The sequence below is a fragment of the Brienomyrus brachyistius genome, chromosome 19 (genome assembly GCF_023856365.1).
Source record: "Brienomyrus brachyistius isolate T26 chromosome 19, BBRACH_0.4, whole genome shotgun sequence".
Lineage (NCBI taxonomy): Eukaryota > Metazoa > Chordata > Actinopteri > Osteoglossiformes > Mormyridae > Brienomyrus > Brienomyrus brachyistius.
In genome coordinates this window covers 3,950,418-3,962,164 of record NC_064551.1, presented here as the reverse complement: position 1 = coordinate 3,962,164, position 11,747 = coordinate 3,950,418, and the positions used below count along the sequence as shown (strand labels likewise).

The window sequence follows — 11,747 nt, the reverse complement described above, 5'->3', positions numbered from 1 at the left end:
CACACTCCATTTACTCACGCAGACACACCTGTGGGCAATCTGGTAACTCCAATTAACCTGAGCATGTTTTAGGACTGCGGGGGGAAACTGGAGAACCCAGAGGAAACCGCATGACGACACGGGGTGAACATGCAAGCTCCACACGCAAGGAGCCATGATGGAGACCCTGGTCCAAAAGGTGTGAGGCAACAGGGTGACCCACTCTACCAGTGTGCCGCTCCCTCCGAAATCCTACACGACCCATTAAAATGTAACACAGCGAGACAAAAATCCACACCACGCTGAAGAACGGAGGACTCAGACGTCTAAGTTAACATGCTGCGGAAACAGGTGCAAGAAGACACAGGAACACAGACCCTCACTTTGCATTTGTGTTTATTTTGGCAAAGCGAAACCTCGCGTAGTGTCAGCCGGCAGAGAGGAAAGCCTGTGAGTAATGTTGTCATGGAAACCAGAGGCAACGGGCCATTCAGTGTCGAGGAAGAGAGAGTGCAGCCATGTTTGTGATGTCCCGCCCCTTACACCGAGGACAGAAAGCGAGGGGGGGGGGTTGCATTGTGCCTGCATATCCAGCTGTACAGTAGGCTGTGTGTGTGTGTGGGGGGGTATATCTGCAATGTCACTTGAACAAACTTGTCAACATGTGGTACATCTGCAAGACGAGCTACGGCTTATAGCTGTTGGCTGTGTTGTCTGTGAGCTGCTCCACGTAAATACTGTTAGCTACAAAAAACGAAAAAAAAAAAAAACGAAAAAGGAAACTAAATGTTTCAGTTAATGCACATAGCAATACCAATGTTTACATACAGAGATGTACGGGGTGGCGAGGCCCATCAGGCCAGATCGCCAAAAAAAAGCGGATCCCAGTCCTCCCAGTGGAGGGAAAAAGAGAAAGGCAGATCCAGTACTTTGAATTATTTATTGATCTAACCAGAAACCCTGTACCCTGCATCCAATTTAACTGGGGGACAAAATAAATAAAAATGTCACAAAAAAAAAAAAAATAAAAAGTGGGAGAAGGAAAGGAAAGAAAAAAAAAAAAAACACAACCTCCAGGCCTTCTAAGTTAAATAATTACCATCCTATTTCCCTGAACACAGGGTTAATCCATGGCATCGTACACGAACAGAAACAAAGTTCCCCTCGGGAAGCAAACTGGGAAGCGTTGTTACTGATGTTTTCGTTTGAAATCCGATGGCTGCGGGGAAGCTGGGAACATCCCCCTCCGGGTTCGCAGGGAAATGCGCGATAGTGACAGGCCGCCGCTTCAGAGCTCATCCCTGGGAGACACGCACATGCCACACACACACACACACACACACAAAAACACGGCTTAGAGACAGCAAAGGCACAGTGCTGACAGTAACCTCATCCAGAAGGCCCTCTATAGGAACCCACCCCACCAAAACACCAAAGAAGAGTTTGACATCCCGGTCCTTGGGGACCCCCAGCCGGACCAGGTTTTTGCTCCCTCCCAGCTCCTGGTAAGGTAGGGTTAGGGAGTTGGGAGGAAGCAAAAATGTGGACCATCTGTAGGTCCCTAAGGACTGGGCTGAGAAACTCTACACTAAAGTGAAATCGACCACCAAGCAGCCAAGGTGCCCTCAAGCAAAAAGGTGCAAGCAATCCAGTTAAGGGGTCCAGCCCTGGTGCCAGGTAAAGATGAGAGCAAAGAGGACCAGGACGGGACCCTCCTGGAGGGGTGGGAAAAGTGGAGGCAGAAAATGACGAGAGGCAGACTCGGTGTAAGACATACACCAGCTTGTCCTGAATGCACCTCGTTCTCAATCCAGCCCACGAAAAACGCCCATTTCGCTTCGGGATGATGCGGCACCCAATTCGTCCCAGAGTTAATTTGGCAAGGCGCTGTGGAAAAGCAAGAGTTTTACGTCCTGCATCTATTTTCCGGGGAAGCAAATACATTTTAAGTATGTTCTGGCCACGCAGTGACATCCTGATGAATTTGACTCAAATCCAAATAATCCCAGTTACCAGAGATAAAAACTGGCCAGAACATAAATAAAATTAATGAAAAGTCAACCCCATCACACTTTTCATTAAGGAGTTTTTGAATTTATTAGAAATTGACTCTGGGGAGGGGGTGAAATCCATCATGCAATCAGCTGCTATGGAATGGGGGGGGGCGTTGTGGAGACAAATAATGAGGGCAAGCAGTGGATGCAATGCCTCACTATCTACAGTCTGCTCAGGCCAAACCGTTTCACCTTTGCCACCCTGTGAAGGAGGGGATAGAGGGAGGAGGAAGTCACTTCCACCTGGACCACTGCTTCTCTTTGTCTGTTAAAGGCACGTATATCACACCCATCAGAGGCTTCATTTTGGTGCTGCCATCTTCCATCTTGTCATACTGCTCCAGCATCTGGTTTCCGCCGGCCGGACCCACAGGCAGGATCAGCCTCCCTCCGGGCTTTAGCTGTTCCAGGAGCTGGGGGGGGTTAGGGTTAGGGTTGAGGGGGGGGTGGGACGGGTCAGGTCCAGACCGGCTGCCGAGGTCCACCCACACGCCTCGACAGTCGGGAGCCAAATCTTAGCTCATCACGCTAAAGTAAACCAAGTATTTAGGACGGCAAATGCGGAAATGTCCCTAATCAGCTGGGGCCTCACGCAGTCCTGGGACGCCGGGGACTCACTGCTTGCGGGACGCTGGGCGCAGCTGCCCCCACGTGAATGGCATCGTAAGGCGCCTCCTCCGGATGGCCGAGCCGCCCATCGCCCACTGCAACACACACACGCACACGCACACGCACACGCACACGCACACGCACACACACACGCACACACACACACACACACACACACACACACACACACACACACACACACACGAGTAAGCGTCTCTCACGACACCACCAGCTGCCGGACAGCGGGAACATTCTCAGAGCCCGCAGATGGCAGGCCAGCCAGACCAGGGATGGCGTCACCCCCAGACAAGAGGATGGGGGGGGGGGGGGGGGGGGGCAGCCATCCGCAGCGGCTCAATAATTCAGCAGCTGTCGCTGCAATGCCCTCATGGGCGACCCCCCCCCCCCCCCCCGCACCCGCCACTCACCGATCAGCTTCACCCTGCCCGACGTGATCAGGCTGGGGTCGTCTTTCTTCACGTTCTTTATCGAATCCTCCACCAGCTCCTTGATGTGATCGATTCCTATCACCTTCCCTTTGGGCCCCACCTGCAGAAGCGGCACCGGCCGACAGCTACATGAAACACACCTGCGGCCAGGCCCCCGCCGTTGGACCTCGGAGACGACCCCTCGGGGGGGGGGGGGGGGCAGCTTACCATGCGGGCGAAGCAGACGGAGAGGATCCCACTCCCCGATCCCACGTCCAGCGCTTTCGCCCCCTCATGCAGCTGGTCGTGGAGAAGCTCCAAGGCATAAGCGTGCTGGAAGAGACGCGAGGCAACCGGCTGCGTGACCCTTTAGGCGAGGCTCCATGGGGGGGTCCAAACACCCCCATACATTAATAACCTAGACAGCAATATTATACACCTCCCTACTAGCATAAAACTCAGGTGATAAAAAGGAATTAAAAAGCTTCTCATTTTTTTCTTTTCCCACTTCATTATTGTCTGCTCTTTATTGTCATTAGGGACCATTAATTACAAAAAAATTAAGCCTTTTATGCTGCGAGGCATCTTGTACTCATGGCGCGGGCAGGCTGGTCCCAGCTGCTTACTGACCTAACAGCGGCGAGCATGCTAGCATGTGTGTCGGGAGGGTGCATTAACGTTACCATGTGCGGCGCACTGATAGTGGCTTGATAACCTGCCGACGAAAAGAAGAAAGCGGACGATTACCAGCATGCAACGTCGGCACGGCGTGGCCCGGCAGGGGCTGGCAGCGGCCGCCAAGGCTCACCTATTGACTGGGGGGAGTCCATGTATGGGTTGCATCTGGAGAAGTGCGCGCGGTCTGTGCCAAGCATGACCTCGTAAACTTTGTCCGACTTGATGATGCCATTTTCTGAGGGGAGAGACGTCATTAAGGTTTGTCTGTGCAGAGACAGACATGTCCTTGGCAAAATGTTATGAATCAGAATTTAAAAAAATAATAATTTTTAAATCACCATTTTCATGAAAATGACCCTTGGAATTTGCTACGATATCGACCCCTACGTCTGAGAAATGGGAAGCCGCCACTGAATTTTCAGCTCGCTGTGCAAATGCAGGAGTCGCTACCGTTCGTCATACGAACATTTGGCCCATACAAACAGTTAGGAGTTATAATAATTAAATTCAATGCAGTAAAGGTGGTGAGTCAACCTCTACTGAAATTGCTCTAGCATATAATTAAGCTTCTACGTTCAGATAAACAGTACTGTTGTATTATTGCATTATGCATCACACTGAACTGGCAACACAAACAGACCGCAGACTTTAATGGAAATATGACACCAATTACTAGTGAATTAGAAAACTGCTATTTGTGTTGCATCAGAGGAAGCTTTTGATTTATATTTTTGCTTAAATTTATGGGCCAGGTATTACACATGAAGCTTCCCAGATGCAGAGCTACTTCCTCATCAGTCACACACTGTACCAACAGGACCATGAGAGGTTCCAGTGTCCCTTCCAGTGATACCAACTGCCGCAAGTATGAAAAACGTCCAACTGCACACCATGCTTTAAATCCAATACAAAAAAAAAATCATACATTCATCACTCCATATTAGAAGTGTTTCACAGCCCCCTCCAAGGCCAATGAAATGACCCACCCCCCAGCAAAAGAAGTTAAACAAACAAACAAAAAAACACTGCTAATCCAAATGCAGTTCATCAGATGCCCAACAGACCACGGAGTGTAGATCCGCATCAAAACCTAGCCTGTTTCTCCAGCGAGACTCACTCAAAAAGTGATGATTCACCAACTAGTGCAGCAAACCAAGCTGTCACTAGTGTGCAGTTTCCTTGACAATTTAACCACGATACTGAGACCCGTTACTTAAATTTCGCACAATTAACGATCATAATTAAAAATAAATACAAATGTACCCGATTCCAATTCCAGCAACCTATTTTAACTGGCCAAGAACGACAACTCATTTTGCATATTTTAATAGGTGGCCTCCATCTTGAGGGGCCAACCACCCCACCCCCCCTCGTCATAAAACTGGCTCTGCAGTGACACAGTTCACATGGCATTTACTGGAGCAAACCACTGACAAAGGTCCTTGAGTCGACAAAGCGGCGAGAGAACCGCCGCGCCTGCCTTACACGCCATCTGTGTGCCCTTTCTCTGTATCCCACACCATCACGCACGGTGACCCCACCCCACCATTTACCATTCCCAGCCCTCCGCGGTCAGTGCACTCTTGTACCAGTCTTCCAAAACACACACAAGCCCCTCCCTGGCCTCTCCAGGGGTCAGCAGCAGGCATCCATAAGTACACTGCTTTACTGCAGCTATAAAAATAGCCGGCTGTGGACAGGAGGCCAAATGGCACTGGGCAGACGCTCGGGGTGTGAGTTACTAGGCCTTGCTGAAGCGATTATGGATGTCTCCCTATTGCCTTCTGCTGCCACAGACTGTCAGAGCAGCAGGCAGGGACAGGCAAACGAGGGCACGGCAGGCCCGGGAGACTCAGCTCCAATGTCTCCGAGAGAACAGGGCTCCAGTACCCCAGGCGACTTAAAAAAACAAAGGGCTCCTCACTGCACCAATAAGGCCCCTTAAGATCAACTCATGGCCCTGACTTATACTGAGCCAAGGCAGAGTTAGCTTGCAGAACCGAGTTCGGGTCAGGATCTGTATCGAATTACCCTACAAAGCACCTCTGGGGCGGGGGGGAGGGATCAGAACGCTAAACCAGCGATTCCATTTATCTACCGAAATATACTACAGATTTAATTTCTAAAGGCAATACTTTACACTGCGCACTCACTTTCGGTCACTTCAACTCAATTCGGAAATAATATTACCATGACAAAGTGCACTGCAAAGTTACACCACAAGAGAAAAAGGATAATGGATCAATTTGAATGATTTTAATGAAAAGCCGCTTTTATAATAAGAGAGCAGGCGCGGTCACGTGACGCCGTTCTCTGCGGCGCTTTAAACGTACTATGATCACGCAGCGACCCAATTAGCCCGCAACGCTGCCCTGCCCTATACAGACTTTCATCGTCGTTCATGGCCAGTTTTTAAAGTCACCCCCTCCCTTGCCTTTAGTAAGCCAACGCCAGTGGGGCACCTAGGGTCCGCGCTGCTCGGCCGCCGCCCCCCGGCCTCTGGAGCGCCACAATAACAGCGCAGGGTATCCAAGGGCCTGTGCGCATGCGCTCCGGGGATCCGCCGGAGTAGGCGGCGGTCGCGCACTTAGCTGTTTTACTGCGTTTCCACCAAGCCGTTCGCTTACCTACGTCTGGGTGGAAAGCGAAACACACTGTTGACGATCTGACTAGAACTGGGGGGGGGGAGACGGCCATAAAATGTGCTACAGGTCAAATATGCCAGTCGGCGCCTGGCCAGCGGGCTGCCAGACAGCCAGACGGTGTCGATCCTCCAGATCAAGTCAAATACCAGATTGATCAAACTGTCACAGGGAGGGGGCAGGTACGACACGTCGGCCCATTAACAATCGGATCGCACCCGAGTTACGCAAAACCTAAAAAAAAATGACGACATTTAGAAAAACGGAAGCAAATATCAAAACTAAGGAATCTGAATCTGTTGGTGCTTCGGTGAAGCGGCGCCGTCGGTAGCTTGATTACTTTGCATGCGTACGTGTGGCTTCTTAAACATCGCATTTTACGCTACGTCATTAACGTTTAGATATAGCAAGGAGGCAGTAAGTGGTTGGCAGACGCCGTACTCCTAAAAGGATCCGATCAGACTCCCCTGTTAGCTCAACACTAACTTAGAAACACATTCGGCGTGGACACAACGCTGCAGGTTTCCTAGCAAGGCTGGCAACCCGAAAGGCAAGCTAACTAACTGGAGCTCATATTTATGTATCTGACATCGGTTGCCTTTGCAATGCCCTAGACCTCAAAAAAGAAATGTTAAAGCAGAAAAGGCGTTGCACTCGAGGGGCAAAAATCAACAGCTTGGGAGAAAAGATTCGAGAGAGAGGTAAAAAACTTACTGCGGAGGTTGTTGACGAGCTCGGCGTGGCTAGCTCCTCCCGATTTCCAGGCCATCATTAAACACACTCTGCGGATCAAGTAGAGAGCGGCTGTCAGTGCCGCGCCTGCGCACACCGCCTTGCCCACGACGCTGACGACTTCCAGCACATCAGCGGGAGACACGTCACTCGACATCGTTGTTCCGCCGCGCTGCATTTTCCCGCGCTATGTTACAGACGACTACGCTGTAATTTGCCTTCGCGCTAGCATAATACATAGAATATAGTACAGTGAAGCACACACCTTAATTTCATATATCTGGCCAGTGGGCCGGCGAATTATTTGCATGCGCATATAGCTGCGTGTGATTACCATTAATGATTTGCTAAGTATCAGCTCTGACGATGCCTTCCACTAGACGGAGAGCTTGAGTTGTTGGCGTGGTCACATGATCAGATTATAAATATATATTTTAAATTAGAGCCCTGCAGACCACACACAATCCAGTTGACTCAAAATATTTCAGCAGTTTTAAAACACTTTTGTTTGTTGTTATATAGTGAGGATGCAACGGTATTTTGCTTAATGCAGTATATCATGTAATACAACGTTTATTAAAATAGTATTTTATATACAGTATCTTGGGAATGTACTTTATTATGCCATCAATTATACACATTTTGGAACTCCATGATCACCAATGATCAGATTATCACTAAAATCAACGAAGAATCGCATTAAATTATAGTAAGTAAATTTTATTCACGTCAGCACCCATAATATTACTAGCAAAATGTCGAACACTGTTAAACTGTATTTATAATTCGTGCCAGAATTAGGCGTTCTGTTTGTCCATTTTCGGCTGCCGTCTGTGGAGCACCAATGAATGGAAGCCATTCAGCGGATGAGGCGGGGCTCTGGGAGTTCGGGAAATAGGAAAGTGTGCCTGTGTTGGTTACCTGTCGTTTGCTAACTATTAATCTGAAGAAATATACGCCTTAATGGAGTGCATCAACGCAAAATTTGTCTCACAGAAGATAAGCAAGATACGATGGAGGCCCGTCTTATCTTCCACCCTACAGCAACCAGATATATTTGCTACGGGATCTTGGGACAACGAGGTATTACGCTAGCTAGTCACAACTCTAAGTGCCAGTTTACCGAGTTCCTCATCTATGTATGTTTAACAGTTAGGTACCTTGTCATCAGACTTTTCTTGTACTGTGTTGCGTATTACGACACTTTTAGGACAACAAAGTTTCCCTCTGGTCGGTTGGAGAGCATGGCTACTCGAAAATGGATGATGAATTCGAAGGGGACCCTCAGCTTCTCTGTGAGTACCAACACAACGGGGATGTTCTCGGCCTTCAGGTACGTCCCACGCCTCATACGTCTTCACCCTTCTTTACGAATACTGATGGGATGTAACGTGGAACGAAATATGTATGTGAATATATATTTTATTTATCTATAGGGTGTCTGGGTTGTACATCTTTCGTAAAAATACATAAATAAGTAAAATAAATATGCATGGATTCATCTCGCAGTCTAAAGATATTGTCAGGCTAATTGGTGTCTCTAAATTACCCATAGTTTATTAGTTTATTTGTGTATATGCGCGCACACGAATTTGTCCTATGATGGACTGGCATCCCGTAACCACAACCTTCTGCTCTATGATGCTTGGTACATGGTGCCCCCCCCCCCCCCCCCCCCCCCCCCCAAAAAAAAAAAAGAGACACCATGACGGTGATCAGGATGAGCAATCATGAGATGGATGACGTAAACGGGGGATACATGAAGTTTTCGGATTCTTTTTCCATGTTATATGAGTAGGGTGTGCCTAAGAATTTGTAAATGAGTTTGACATTCTCATGTATGACACAAACCACTAAAAGGTGCTAGATGGTGTAATCATTAAAGGCGGACTGAACTGGAGGTTATTAATTCATAGGAGGGGCTCTGATCTGATAATCTTGAGCAAAGTGTTAAACGTACAGTAAATTGTGCTAATGCCTTGGCATCCCAAACTATTCTTAGTTCTTGGACCAGGAGAGGATTGTTGCAGGTTCATCTACTGGATCAGTCACCATTTTTCGTCACCATCAGAATAGCCAGGCAAGTTCTGTATGGTTCTTTAATCGTTTCTTTGGCTGTATTTTTAAAAAGCAGTTTAAATTCTGTTTCAAGAAGAATCTACTTTGGCACCAAACCATGTCAGATATCTATTGTGTGCTTCCAAGTATTTTAACTGTTTACAGGAGATACTGTAAGCTTGCATTGACCAACAGTATAGCGGGTTAGTTTGCTTGAGCAATAACAGGATGCTTAATATGGATCAATCCTAGGACATCAATGAATGCGGCATTGCTTTTGTCCCCCCTCAGACACTCTCTGTGGCACAGCACTGGGACAGAGCACACCACTACGCTTGTGACAGTGCACCTTGCACAGGGGTGGTGTGCAACAGTCCAGAAATCGTGACAGTAGGGGAAGATGGAAGGATCATCCTCTTCAGAGTGGATCACAAAGGCATTCTGCGTACTATAGGTGTGCCACAGAATCCAAAGAGAGCAGTGAAATTGCCCTCTGCCTCACCTCACCTGTATTCATGTTTCATTCTTTTCCTCAGTCCATCCATCTGTATATTCCCAGTAATGGTTGTTGGGTCGCTGGCTTTCCCTTTTTAGACAATGCCGACAGCAGCACAATTCACGCCGCGACCTTCCTGAGAACCACGGAGGTCCTGACCGTCAACTCCTTTGGCCAGCTGAAACTCTGGGACTTTCGTCAACAGGGAAACGAACCTGCGCAGATTCTGTCTCTGTGAGTCGGCAGGTTCACCTCCTGCTGTTTACCACGATTTAAATTTAGGCGTCTGTGGAATTTTAAGTCATTCTTGGACATTGCCATTGCAGAAGTTCACTGTAATTCATTTTGTCTTTTTCTTTTTTGTTCCATAGAACTGGGGACAGAGTTCCTCTGCACTGCGTGGATAGACACCCAAACCAGCAACACATTGTGGCCACAGGGGGGCAGGATGGGATGCTGTGTATCTGGGATGTAAGACAGCACAGCATGCCCTTCTCACTGATGAAGGCGCATTCTGCGGAAAGTGAGGCCCTGCTTACTTCTGTTACATTACTGAAGACGAATAAAAAATGTACCTCTGAACTGCTGAGTGCCTTGCCAGTTTTTTGAAAATATTCCTCTTTGTCCCATCTAGTGTGGGAAGTGCATTTTCACCCGTCAAACCCAGACCACTTGTTTACATGCTCAGAGGATGGCTCTCTATTGCACTGGGAAAACTCCACTAAATCTGATACGCCATCATTTTTACAAGGTAGGTTGTGAAGAGTGATAGAGTGGCTAACCTCTTGTTTCAGTTGGTATTCATGCAGACGGCGTTCCCTGAAACAGCCTTGAAATGATTTGTGACTCATATTTTCTCTACAAAGGTGGACGAAACACGAGCATCATGTCTCGCAGCACAGTTATGCCTGCAGGAGGAAACCAGTCGCTGACCAGTTCTTGGCTTGGGGGAGATTCCAGTAAGGTGCACTTGGAAGCCACACACATGCTGCCCACCCAGACTCTGCCTGTGAACAGTCTGGATGTACTTGGCCAGTGTCTTGTGTGTGGAACAGATGGAGAGGCCATTTATGTGAACAAACGGGTCCCGGTCTAGTGTGGAGGCCATCGCAAGTTGTTGCAATAAACTGCAGTGGACCTTTCAACTCAATCTTTAAACCTTTCCATTTATTGAACTATTTTGGTTATTGTAGATATTTTGCATTTTTTGAACTCTTGAGTATTGTACAAATGTCATTTTTGCATGTGAATTTAATATTGCTTTCATAAGATAGGCTTGTATTGCAGTTTCATTAAAAGTGAGGCTTGGGTTCAAGAATCTTAAAGCGTCAGAATAAACCCAAAAACTTTAAATGCTCTCATCACATTTCTGCTCCCCTTTAAGGTTTCTGTTCATTCCACACTTTGCTTTTAATCTGTGCATTAAATGTTAATTTCAGTGTCACACAATGAAATGCCGCTTGGAACAAATTCAGGCTTTTTAGCCTTACAATTGTTTACTCAAACTACTCAAATGGCTCACTTATCCAAATGATTGAAAAAATACAACGCTGAGGACAAATTGTAGCATTTTGTGTAAAACTTAAGTTTATATAATTTGTGAACCTAGACAACAGATGCACACTGTTCATATGATTTAAAAGAAAAAATGATATTGATTGCTCATAGTTGACCATCTTAAGCAGACAGCACAAAACAGTGGTGAATACATTTAGTATTTATAAGTGCCAAGAAAAATTTATGTATAATGGATAATTCTACGATGTAAACTATACGAGTGCTCAGTGAACTGCTGTACAATACATGCTTAAAAAAATATTCATAAATATGTACACTCTCAATATGTATCTGCTGCTAGAGTTGACCAGATAGTATTACCCTTTTCGCATGCTTACATTGAATGCACTGGAATTCAGTATTGAGTAGAGAGCTGTCTGATGAGGTGCTCGGGTTGTACTTGTGAAAAAATGTAACCTACTTTGCAGAACATCTAAAGGTTGAACTTACTGGAAGCCGTACAATTTAAAAGGCGGTATCATCGTAGTCTGACAATTCCCGAAATACAGCGACT

General features: G+C 47.2%; 2 protein-coding genes across 3 annotated transcripts; one reads left to right on the top strand and one right to left on the bottom strand.

Moving 5' to 3' along the window:
• Positions 1-357: 357 nt before the first annotated feature.
• pcmt (protein-L-isoaspartate (D-aspartate) O-methyltransferase) lies at positions 358-7,448 on the bottom strand. 2 transcript variants are annotated; one of them, XM_048986589.1, is made up of 8 exons: positions 7,105-7,448; positions 3,879-3,983; positions 3,754-3,785; positions 3,299-3,403; positions 3,071-3,191; positions 2,652-2,737; positions 2,226-2,446; positions 358-1,280 (listed from the first exon to the last, which is right to left on the bottom strand). In XM_048986589.1, the coding sequence occupies exons 1-7, from the start codon at positions 7,298-7,300 to the stop codon at positions 2,267-2,269; spliced, it is 825 nt and encodes a 274-aa protein (XP_048842546.1). In that variant the 5' UTR covers positions 7,301-7,448; the 3' UTR covers positions 358-1,280; positions 2,226-2,266. The 2 variants fall into 2 exon arrangements, with proteins under 2 accessions (XP_048842546.1, XP_048842545.1); XM_048986588.1 differs by having other exon boundaries at positions 2,277-2,446; positions 7,105-7,444.
• A 534-nt stretch (positions 7,449-7,982) lies between these two features.
• Positions 7,983-11,029, top strand: nup43 (nucleoporin 43). The gene is made up of 8 exons (XM_048986578.1): positions 7,983-8,205; positions 8,333-8,455; positions 9,125-9,202; positions 9,472-9,634; positions 9,775-9,910; positions 10,048-10,199; positions 10,311-10,427; positions 10,543-11,029. Exons 1-8 carry the CDS (start codon positions 8,086-8,088, stop codon positions 10,770-10,772), a joined length of 1,119 nt encoding a protein of 372 aa, XP_048842535.1. The 5' UTR covers positions 7,983-8,085; the 3' UTR covers positions 10,773-11,029.
• Positions 11,030-11,747: the final 718 nt, after the last annotated feature.

Bases quoted from the DNA above. Each gene is read 5' to 3' on its own strand.
- nup43 (XM_048986578.1), top strand. From the start codon at position 8,086: ATGGAGTGCATCAACGCAAAATTTGTCTCACAGAAGATAAGCAAGATA. The intron at 9,911-10,047 runs GTGAGTCGGCAG...TTTGTTCCATAG, and splicing joins CCTGCGCAGATTCTGTCTCT to AACTGGGGACAGAGTTCCTC. The intron at 10,428-10,542 runs GTAGGTTGTGAA...TTCTCTACAAAG, and splicing joins TACGCCATCATTTTTACAAG to GTGGACGAAACACGAGCATC.
- pcmt (XM_048986588.1), bottom strand. From the start codon at position 7,300: ATGCAGCGCGGCGGAACAACGATGTCGAGTGACGTGTCTCCCGCTGAT. The intron at 3,404-3,753 runs GTAACGTTAATG...CGTCTCTTCCAG, and splicing joins CTATCAGTGCGCCGCACATG to CACGCTTATGCCTTGGAGCT. The intron at 3,192-3,298 runs GTAAGCTGCCCC...CCGCTTCTGCAG, and splicing joins CCGTCTGCTTCGCCCGCATG to GTGGGGCCCAAAGGGAAGGT.